The sequence below is a fragment of the Scylla paramamosain genome, chromosome 29 (genome assembly GCF_035594125.1).
Source record: "Scylla paramamosain isolate STU-SP2022 chromosome 29, ASM3559412v1, whole genome shotgun sequence".
Lineage (NCBI taxonomy): Eukaryota > Metazoa > Arthropoda > Malacostraca > Decapoda > Portunidae > Scylla > Scylla paramamosain.
In genome coordinates this window covers 13,260,558-13,271,582 of record NC_087179.1, presented here as the reverse complement: position 1 = coordinate 13,271,582, position 11,025 = coordinate 13,260,558, and the positions used below count along the sequence as shown (strand labels likewise).

The following is an 11,025-nucleotide window of genomic DNA, read 5'->3' as shown; positions in this document are numbered from 1 at the left end:
ACATAAGGAAAACTGCAAAAATAATGAGTAGGATGATCATCACTGAATGTGGGGATTAAATATGATAAACAATAGAAGTAATTTCTGAACCTTAATATATATATATATATATATATATATATATATATATATATATATATATATATATATATATATATATATATATATATATATATATATATATATATATATATATATATATATATATATATATATATATATATATATATATATATATATTATTCTTTTTTTTTTATTTCACCTACATATAGTCCTCATTTTGAACTGCCACCTAATCAATATGAGCTTTTTTTTTTTCTTTTTTTTTCAGGGATTGTATGTTTTCATTACACCTGCGAGGTGAATGATGTGTGTATGAGTGTGTGGTGTTTTGTCTGGGTCGCCCAGTGTGGGATTACCGGTCCGAGACAGACAGATAAATAGATAGATTCGACAAAGCCACGAGTAGAAGGAAACTTAATCATAGAGAGAGGGTTTGTAATGAAAGATGGAAGTGAATGAGCAGTGTTGCCATGTACGCGTGACATGACTGAAGGCTGAGGAAGAAGTGCATAACAAATAATAATAATAATAATAATAAATCAATCAATCAATCAGTCAATAAAAAAAAAAATGGAATGGGTTTGAATATCAGTGGAAATAAGAACAACACAGTAGTAGTAGTAGTAGTAGTAGTAGTAGTAGTAGTAGTAGTAGTTGTTGTTGTTAGTAATAATAATAATATGTTTGTCTACATCATAACCTACGTACATCACATCACAAACATATTCACAAAAAAAAATAAATAAATAAATAAAAAAATAATAATAATAATAATAACCTAAATAAAAAAAAATATATGATCTATCACAAGAACAAATAAGCTAAAATGAAATAAAAAAAAAATCACACGTATACCACTAACCGTACGTAGAAATTCATCTCTTCATCCTACATTGAAAAAGAGAGAGAGAGAGAGAGAGAGAGAGAGAGAGAGAGAGAGAGAGAGAGAGAGAGAGAGAGAGAGAGAGAGAGAGAGAGACTTTGCCTATTTCTCTAGTCCCAGCCGTGTTTCCAGATCATGTTCTTCTGCCGGCGAGAGCGCTAAGGAGGAGAAGGCGGGCGGCGTTGGTGGTGATAGCGGCGTCCTTCCCCGTTCCTATGCTTGGGTTCACCTCCACCAGATCCAGGGCACTCAAGTAGCCTGTCTCCTGCACCGCCTCGCACAGTGCCAGGCCCTCGCGTAAGGTTAGGCCGCCACGCACTGAAAGGGAAGGATATGCGAGGTTGACTGATTAAAAGGAAAAAAGTACGAGAAATTGGCTGGCTGGGTTGACTGAATGAGCGAATGACTGACTGGCTGAGAGATTGACCGATTAAGTAACTGACTGACTGACTGACTGACTGACTGATTAACTGACTGACTGACTGATTGTATATTTCATCCCTCTATTCTTTCTTCACTTCCTTTTCTTTTTTTCTTTTTTTCTCTGCTTTTTTTTCCCTCTTTACCCCTCATTCCTTCCCTCATGCTCTTTCCCGCCTTCCTTGATTCCTTTCTTTCAATTCCATTTTCCTTCCCTTCCCTTAAATCCTTCATCACTTTTCCCATTACTCTTTCCTTTAGTACCTTCCCAAAAATCTTCTATCCACCATTCTTCCAAATACCCTAAATTTTCCCTCTCCATCCCTAAATTCTTTCACTTACCAAATTTCTCTTTCCTCTCATACTTTCTCAACACTTGTCCACCACTAACCCATACACTCTAACCTCTCCCTCTTCTCCATAACCTTAACCTTTCCCCGACCGTGGCCCACATACCCACCTCTCGTGCCGGTGCTGGGGGCCTCTGCAGGGTCAAGGGCATCAATGTCGAAGGAGAGATGGAGTGGTCTGCTAGGGGAGGGCTTGAGATGGGACAGGGCGGCCTCCAACACACTGTGAAAGCCCACGCGGTCCACCTCTCTCATGCTGAATGACAATATGCCCATCTGGTCCATCAGCTCTCTGTAGAAGGCGAAGGAGGAGGTTATAGAAGTAGGAAAAGTCTTTAAAATATTCGTTAGAGGTGCACAAAGGGGGCAAATGATTACTGAAGAGTGTGTTTAAGTTATGTAAGGGATATAAGAAAGAGAATTACGTACATGATCGTTAGGTTTCGTAATAATACTGAAAATAGTATTACCTTTCACAGGGGTCCACGTCCCTCAGGCCAACGTACACGATGTGATGCGCGTCCAGGCTGTGTGTGTGCGTGTGTATGTAAGTGCCGCCACACACACGGAGCGGGAGGAAACGGAAATAATTAATACATACTTTTGATCAGACCAGAACGAGCCAAGGATCTTTGTGCATTGTAACTCTCACACACACACACACACACACACACACACACACACACACACCAGGACTTAAAAGGAATATTATACCAAATTATTTAATTGCACATAATAATATAAAAAAAATAGTTCGTACGAGAGAGAGAGAGAGAGAGAGAGAGAGAGAGAGAGAGAGAGAGAGAGAGAGAGAGAGAGAGAGAGAGAGAGAGAGAGAGAGTAATCTTTCTCCCCCATCATTAAATAACACACTTCCCCGCCCAACGAGATGAAAGAGAAAAGGAGGAAGATTAGGATTAGGAGGAGGAGGAGGAGGAGATTATAGTAAGGAGCCAAAACAGAGATAAAGAAACAAAGAAAGAAGAAAAAAAACAAAACAAACAAACAAACAAAAGGAAAGAAACAAACAAATAATCTTCTTCCTCCATCATTAACATACTTCCCCGCCTGATATGAAGGAAAAGAGAGGGGGAGGAGGAGGAGGAAGAGGAGATACAGAAGAACAAGAAAGGAAGACGGAACAGCAGAAAGAGGAGGAGGAGAAAGAAGAAGAAGAAGAAGAAGAAAAAGAAAAGAGAAGGAGGAAGATAAAAGAGAAGGAGGAGGAGGAGGAAGAAGCTAAAGAGGAAGAGGAGGAAGAAGCTAAAGGGGAGGAGGAGGAGAAGGAAGAGGAAAAAGCTAAAAAAGAAGAAGAGGAGGAAGCTAAAGAGGAGGAGGAGGAGAAGGAGGAGGAGGAAGCTAAAGAGGAAGAGGTGCAGGAGTGGATGGACACTGACCAGGGATGCGGCCACCCGTCGGACATCCTGTTAACCTGCTGGGCCATGCCACGCAGGTGGTGGGCCATAGGCATCCCGTGCATGTTGCCCGTCGGGGAGATGGCGCCCGTGTTGAGGTCAGCGTGCGCGTCCACCCACAGCACCACCACCTGCAAGAGAGGTCATCAAGATTACCACTGTCAAAGGGAACAATTAAGGCATTAAGTCACGTGGGGAGCAGTAACAGGTCATGATGGTTACAGAAGAGAGGTCATCTTAAGATCTTGCTTATGATTCTTCTTCTCACAACATCGCCATCTTCACGAGAGGTCACCAGAGTCACTCAGATCACGGGATCAGGTCACATGAGGTGCATTAATGGAAATATAGAATCCTTATTCATATGCTACTAGAACCGTAAAAACACTTAAAAACCCGTGTCACTTCAAACAAAGCCCTTTAAAAGTAGTGAAGGTGCAGAGAAGTGTTTTAGAAAATGAACCTTGATAGTCATCCAGGCATCATCATTGTTAAGCAGCTCCTCACCTGCTGGTCTGGGACGGCAGCCGTGTGGCCATTCAGAGTACCGATGGTGATGGAGTGATCGCCGCCCAGGGTGACGCACACACGCCCCTCCTTCACCACCTGGCTCACGGCGGCGGCCAGGCGTCGGTTGTACTCCAGCACGGCGGTGTGATGGCGCTCCCCGTCAGGACCCAACTGGATCTCGGCGTCCTTGGTATCACTGTTCTCCTCCACGTCCCCGAAGTCCTGAACGTCCAGGCCTGAGGGTGTGGATGTGTTAGCGTGTTGGCAGAAGTTTTATTGTATTAGAGGAGTTTGTAGGATGTCAAATTAAGGTTGTTTTCCGTCAGTCACTGCACTTCTTCACCTCGAAGTCCTGACTGTCCAGGCCTGGAAATGAGGCTGTCAGTGTGTTGTGAGAATTCTTAGCGTGTCAAGTTGAAGTGTTGTTTTCCTGAGCGTCACTGTTCTCTTTCACGTCCCCAGAGATCCAGAGTGTCAAGGCCTAAAAATGAGGTTGTCTTAGCGTCAAGGTTAGTGTGTTGGAGTTTTTAGCGTGTCAAGCTGAAGTGTTGTTTTCCTGAGCGTCACTGTTCTCCTTCACGACCCCGAACGAGATCCCGAATATCAAGACCTAATAAGATCGTGGTTGTTTAAGTGTGTTGGCTGTTTTTCCTTAACCACTTAACTGCTAATAACCATAAAACACTTAACTGAACAACCCTACACGATTTTATTGTGGAAACTGCAACTAGAAGTACTAAAAAAAAAAAAAAACTTGAACGCTGCATCACTCTTATTGCTGCCTTTCGTGTCTTTCAAGAACTACTCAGTCAACTTGCACACGAACATCTAATCAAGCTTAAGAAGAAACCACAGCAGCAAAAGGGGTCAATACCAGTGCTCTTCGCGTCCCTTGAGTCCCGAATGTCCGAATGAAGATATATTTCAGAGCGCTCAGTATGTTTACAACCGTTAGAAGTAGGGTTTCCTTAGCTCGATTGCTCTTCCTCATATCCACTAGGCCACAAGTGTGCAAACCTCAGAGTGTCGGTGGTTCAGTGTGTTGGCTCAAGTGTTTGGGTACGTAACATTATGCAAGTGAACAGAGTCGTTAATGGTAGGTACAGACGGGGTGTGATAGAAAATGCTTAATGACTTCAGAGAGAGAGAGAGAAGAGAGAGAGAGAGAGAGAGAGAGAGAGAGAGAGAGAGAGAGAGTAAAAATAATAATAATAATAACTGAACAGGTTGTGATGAAATTTCGAGCAAACTTGAACGCGAAGAAGCGAAAGTTGTTCTCTCTCTCTCTCTCTCTCTCTCTCTCTCATAAAAAAAAACAGACTATGCTAGATTTTCACCGCACGTTTCAAGGTTAGCAATAGCTGAGGTTGCGTCACAGAGAGAGAGAGAGAGAGAGGAGAGAGAGAGAGAGAGAGAGAGAGAGAGAGAGAGAGAGAGAGAGAGAGAGAGAGAGAGAGAGAGAGAGAGAGGAGAGAGAGAGAGAGAGAGAGAGAGAGAGAGAGAGAGAGAGAGAGAGAGTGAGTCCAACAGCAACAATGTATACATACATTCGATAAAAAATAAAACAAAAAAAATAAATAAACAAATGAAAAAAATATATAAACATCAATATTTACTGAAAACCAATATTTTTAGGCCGTTTAGTAGTAGTAGTAGTAGTAGTAGTAGTAGTAGTAGTAGTAGTAGTAGTAGTAGTAGTAGTAGTAGTAGTGGATGTTGTTGCTATTCTTCCTATTACTATTGATATTGCTGTTGTAGTAGTAATTGTCACCGTTCTTGTTGTTGTTGTTGTTTTTATTGTTGTTGTTATTATACTGCACCCAAGTCAGATAAACAAGAGGATACATGTCACGTGACTCAGGGAACAAGGAAGTAAGGCAGTGAGTTATCAGACCCGCAGATCAGCCTGACTTAACTGGGGTTTGCAGGTTATTGGCTGACGAACAGGTATCAAAACCAAGCCCCCCATCACCCCCTCGCATATTTCCGGCTTGTGTGTGCGTGGTGGTGGTTTGGGTGGCGAGGGAATGGAGCGTACATGACCTAGAATTGAAATCTCTCTCTCTCTCTCTCTCTCTCTCTCTCTCTCTCTCTCTCTCTCTCTCTCTCTCTCTCTCTCTCTCTCTCTCTCTCTTGGAAAAACAATATGTGGAATGACAAAAAAAAAATAAGATGGATAATAATAATAATAATAATAATAATAATAATAATAATAATAATAATAATAATAATAACTATAACACATGCAAAGCAGAAAGAAAAGAAAATTAAATAATAATAATAATAATAATGATAATAATAATAATAATAATAATAATAATAATAATAATAATAATAATAATAATAATAACCACAACTGCAAAAAAAAAAAAAAAAAAAAAACGACAAAACAGGCTAAGAACGGAGATGATAGAAAACGAAGGCAAAGAAGGATAAACTCACCTAAACCGGCGAGATGGTTGAGCACTCCTGTCTCCCTGATGACTTTGGGCCCATCACCCACGCCTATGCGACGCTGCAGGAGTGAAGGAAGAGGTACCATCAGCTGCATGCCTGTGTGTCTGTTCCAGTGTGTGAGTGTGTGTGTGTGTGTGTGTGTGTGTGTGTGTGTGTGTGTGTGTGTGTGTGTGTGTGTGTGTGTGTGTGTGTGTGTGTGTAAAGTAAGGCAGGTGTTTTCTGAAGATACAACTGTATTGTTTAATTACTTTGAGAGAGAGAGAGAGAGAGAGAGAGAGAGAGAGAGAGAGAGAGAGAGAGAGAGAGAGAGAGAGAGAGAGAGAGAGAGAGATGCTGGAGTCAGTAAGCAAAAGCGTCAGTAGTAGTAGTAGTAGGAGGAGGAGGAGTAGTAGTAATAGTAGGAGGAGGAGGAAGAGGAGGAACGAGGGTTTATCTTTACTAATCAAGTCCTTTGGGATGTAAGTGAGGTGGAGGGCACGAAGGATCTCAGACACTCCCTTACATTCCTTCTTACTTACCTGCCTAGAGAGAGAGAGAGAGAGAGAGAGAGAGAGAGAGAGAGAGAGAGAGAGAGAGAGAGAGAGAGAGAGAGAGAGAGAGAGAGAGAGAGAGAGAGAGAGAGAGAGAGAGAGAGAGAGAGAGAGAGAGAGAGAGAGAGAGAGAGAGAGAGAGTGTGTTGGATCACACACACATACACACACACTTGTAAAATTTACGTCCTTTTTAATTAACACCTAGCCACCCACCCACACACACACACACACACACAAACCTGTACATTACATATCCACTAAACACACACACACACACACACACACACACACACACACACACACACATCCCTCGGGCTCACGTTGACCTTGCAACACCAGCATCAGTATCAGCAACAGCAGCAGGGGTTGGGGTATGGCGCAGCACAGGAGGGCAGGGCACACACGCACACACATGCACATCGATACTAACTCCATCACCTCTGACCTGTCCCTTCTCAAAAACCGCGCCAATCACCCCGACTTTCGTGTTGACGGCGGGGGCGGCGAGGCAGGACAAGGATCTTTGCACATTCCTTCCCATGGTGGGGGCGAGGAGGCAGAGAGCGGCGCGGTACATGTCTCTGGTGCTGGCAGCGGCGCACGTCTGATCTCTGGCTAAAGAAAACTGGACTGAACAAGTAACTCTGAGCCCCGTGATTGGCTTTCTTTTATGCTTCATCCCTCCCTCACACCCCCACCCCACCTTGCTTCTCTCCTCCTCCCCGTCCTGGATGCCGTTCCCTCTCACTCTTCAAACTTAATGCAGACCCCAGCACTTGTAGTTGTACCTTTAACTGATACAGATTTCCGAGACGCTCAAGTGCAAGTGCAAGGAAAGATTATTGAAAGGAAAATGTTATTGTTTTATTTCTGAATGCACTGCGTTGTTAATTAGGTGTTGGTGGTGTGTTCCCGGGGCCAGCCAATCAGAAGAGGGGAGAAGCGGGGTTACCTCATCCTGACACAAACACACACACACACGCACACACACAGTTTCCTTCAAATCAAGAGAGAGAGAGAGAGAGAGAGAGAGAGACTAATATTTTGTTTTTATTTCCTCCACTCCATCTCCTTCATTTCCCTCCAAACCACATTTCCATAACGTCCTTGGACCCTCACCTTCCTTCCCCAAAGCACCCACTCCCCTCCAATCCCTTCCCCTCTCTCCCCTTCCTTCCCCTCCCCTCCCCTCTCTCCTCTCCCCTGCCTGTGCGGTGGCCACTGTTGCACCTCCACACAAACAAGACAGTGCAACCTCCGCTCTGTAGATGCGTTTCGACATGCGAGATTATCAGCACTATCAACACACAAGCAACGCAGGTGGTAACGTGACGTAGCGCTATGGATGCAATGTGTCTCGGTGCAAGGATTAATGGTGTAACATATGCATGGTTTCCTCTCTTGGTGCTTCTCTAATGTATGAATTCGTTGATATAAGTGTAAAATCTCCTCAGTTGCTTATACTGTTAATGATGTATGTTCATTTATTTATTTATTTATTTATTCTAATGTCTATGGGATTACCATAATTATAACTGCTTTTTTGATATCTGTAGAAATCATCCATATTCATGTAAATTCATATAAACTGATAGAAACTCATAAACTTTTTTTTATTAATGTAGTATACTACTACTACTACTACTACTACTACAACAACAACAACACTGCCTTTCCCTTCCAATAAGTCAGTCACACGGGAGAATCGTAAAATGGCATAATAAGAAAAGAAGAACACAGTCATATACAGCACACACTGAACAAAGCCTTAGCCACGTGGGGTTGACAGTGGGCTCAGAGCGACGTAAAAAATAAATAGTCTAGTTATGTAGACTCCCACCCCCGCCACCACCCCGGTTATTGCAGGGTGGCGTTTTTAAATGTAGGACAACAGGGTGCAACACCACGTGTGCCTGAGTGTGGTGTTGCGTGGTGTGGAGCAGTGGGTGACTCAGGTGTCTACAGAATAGTTGTGTCAGCCAGGCTTGTTATCATAGTACGTTCAACAACAACAACAGCAACACAACCGGATAACAGCTATTATTATTATTATTATTATTATTATTATTATTATTATTATTATTATTATTATTATTATTTACCAGAACTAGCTTGGATTAATGAGGAGTGGTCATAAACAGAAGAATAAAAAATAATTACAAGAAGAAAATAATGGTTGGATTCATACTTTTTTTTTTTTTTTACGAACTTCCTAGGACGCTGATAACAGAAATCCTCACATTTCCCACAAGGGTCTAGACCAGTATATCCCAACATCGGGGAAATTTCTCCCTGGGGGAAGTTTTAGGATTCCAGGGGAAAAATCTATTGAAGTGAATAAAAAAAAAAATACTTGCTATTGGCCGACAGAAAAAAAAAATAATAATAATCAGTGTGGTAGTTGACTTCTCTTCAAGTACTATGCACAAATATAAATAAAAAAATATGATACAATTGCCTCTAAAGTGACTATGTATAGTAATTGTGGTCGAAATTCCATAATTTTGTGGTCACTGTATGAAGGGGAAAATCCGAACAGGTGAACAGGAACAAACAGGAAAAAAAAAAGAAAAGAAAAGAAAATCGGTACCACTGGTTTAGGCGACACCCGAGTGTTGTTTGTCAAGATGGGTTAGGAGGTCAAGGCGGCAATATTAGTTAACATCTTTGAAGCTGCAGTTGGTTTTCCGTGAAATGAAACTTGCCAAGCTCAAAATAAAGTCCTGTACACATGAGGGATATTGAAATAGCTGCCCTGTTTATATCTTCCTCTGAAAACAATACGTCTGTATCTTTAATCTTTACACACACACACACACACATATATATATATATATATATATATATATATATATATATATATATATATATATATATATATATATATATATATATATATATAATTCAAACGTATAATTATCCAAACCAAACATTTATAGCTCATGATATAATAAAAAAATCTCGCAGCAGGTTTTCTTTCGCTGCAGAAAACGTGAGTAAATGAATCCAACGTCTCTAGCCTAGCCCACCCTCCCCAAAATGGCTCATTAACCATCTTCTTACATAAACTATATATTTTTTTCTTTTATTCCAGTGATTCCAATAAACAAGATGGATATAAAAGCTCACTTAAATTCATTATCTTTACCTGTTAACAGAATATTGAAGACCCCCCGATAGCTGCAGAAAATGGAAGTAAATAAACCAGTGTCCCGATCCCTGGTTTATCCTCCCAAAATTGGCTCATTCATCACCTTCCTACATTTACTCTACCTTCTCTTCAGTTACAGTCGATCTAATAAGCAATCCAGGTATGTCGGCTTACTTAAATTCATGTAACTTTAGATAAGTAACAAAATATTGAGGACACGTGTAGGTGGAGTGGCCGAGGCTCACACGGACACGGCCGCTGCCTCTCGTCTGCTATCCGGCCGTTTCGTCTTCCCTCTTCTCGCTCGCCAGTATGTGGTACAATATCATCCCCAGCTTCGCCATCACGACGGGCATGCTTGCCATCCCTGCAGTGTTCATAGCTGGCCTCCACAAGCTGGTCTATGACAACGTGAGTGTCTGGGCTCATACGCAGCAGATGAGTGAAGGGACATTTTTCCTCCCTGAATTATTCCCCATACTTCTCCCTCCAGGACATCCCCTCCTTAGTTTGCCCATACAGTAAGATCTTGAACGAATTTGGCAATACATTTTCATATTTTTGTTGGAATACAGAATTTTGCCATTACCACTGATCAGCGGTAGTCAAGTGTTGCTGGAGACGGCTGTAGTGCATTTTTTTTTAGATTCCCGTTAGTCTCCTCACTTTGGGGAAGGAAATATGGTCAGATCTTACCAGTACCGGCTTCATATGTATTCTATTGCCGCCCTGCTCCAGGATAGGCAAGCTTGATGAGCAGGTAAGAAAGCGAGGTTTAAGGGGGGGGGGAAGCTTAAGTAGGCCAAATTTGGGAAACCTTAAAAGTCTCCGGCGAAAAAAAACACCACTTTTGGGGAAATCCCAAAAAATAGTGAACAAATAGGGAGTATCTGCCACCTATACCATCCACTATACTATCCTGATCTGAAACTTTCGTGGGTGGTGGCAAGAATGACCCCTGTAAGATTATGAATTCAATTAGGTTTAGAGGTTAGCTGATGATGGAAAATAGGTATGTACCCAGAAAAAAAAAAAAAAAAAAAGAGAGAAATCATCCTTGGCACTTATTTTCTTGGCAGTTTGGACTCCACATTCTTGTAGTGCCTCAGTGGGTCACACTGATCTCATGTTAACTGGTTATGGTGAGAGGATGTGCCAGATTGTTCCTTGTCGTAGTACTTCCCAGTCTTGGTTCTTATGTACACCTGTATGAAATCAGTCTAAAGTGACTACATGCTTTTGG

At 41.9% G+C, this 11,025-nt stretch overlaps 1 protein-coding gene across 2 annotated transcripts; it reads right to left on the bottom strand.

Annotated features, from left to right (window-relative positions):
• Nucleotides 1-239: 239 nt before the first annotated feature.
• On the bottom strand, nucleotides 240-7,288 carry LOC135115349 (arginase, hepatic-like). 2 transcript variants are annotated; one of them, XM_064032020.1, is made up of 7 exons: nucleotides 7,062-7,288; nucleotides 6,084-6,156; nucleotides 3,639-3,877; nucleotides 3,114-3,262; nucleotides 2,187-2,243; nucleotides 1,827-2,008; nucleotides 240-1,264 (listed from the first exon to the last, which is right to left on the bottom strand). In XM_064032020.1, exons 1-7 carry the CDS (start codon nucleotides 7,206-7,208, stop codon nucleotides 1,080-1,082), a joined length of 1,032 nt encoding a protein of 343 aa, XP_063888090.1. In that variant the 5' UTR covers nucleotides 7,209-7,288; the 3' UTR covers nucleotides 240-1,079. The 2 variants fall into 2 exon arrangements, with proteins under 2 accessions (XP_063888090.1, XP_063888091.1); XM_064032021.1 differs by having other exon boundaries at nucleotides 7,077-7,286.
• Nucleotides 7,289-11,025: the final 3,737 nt, after the last annotated feature.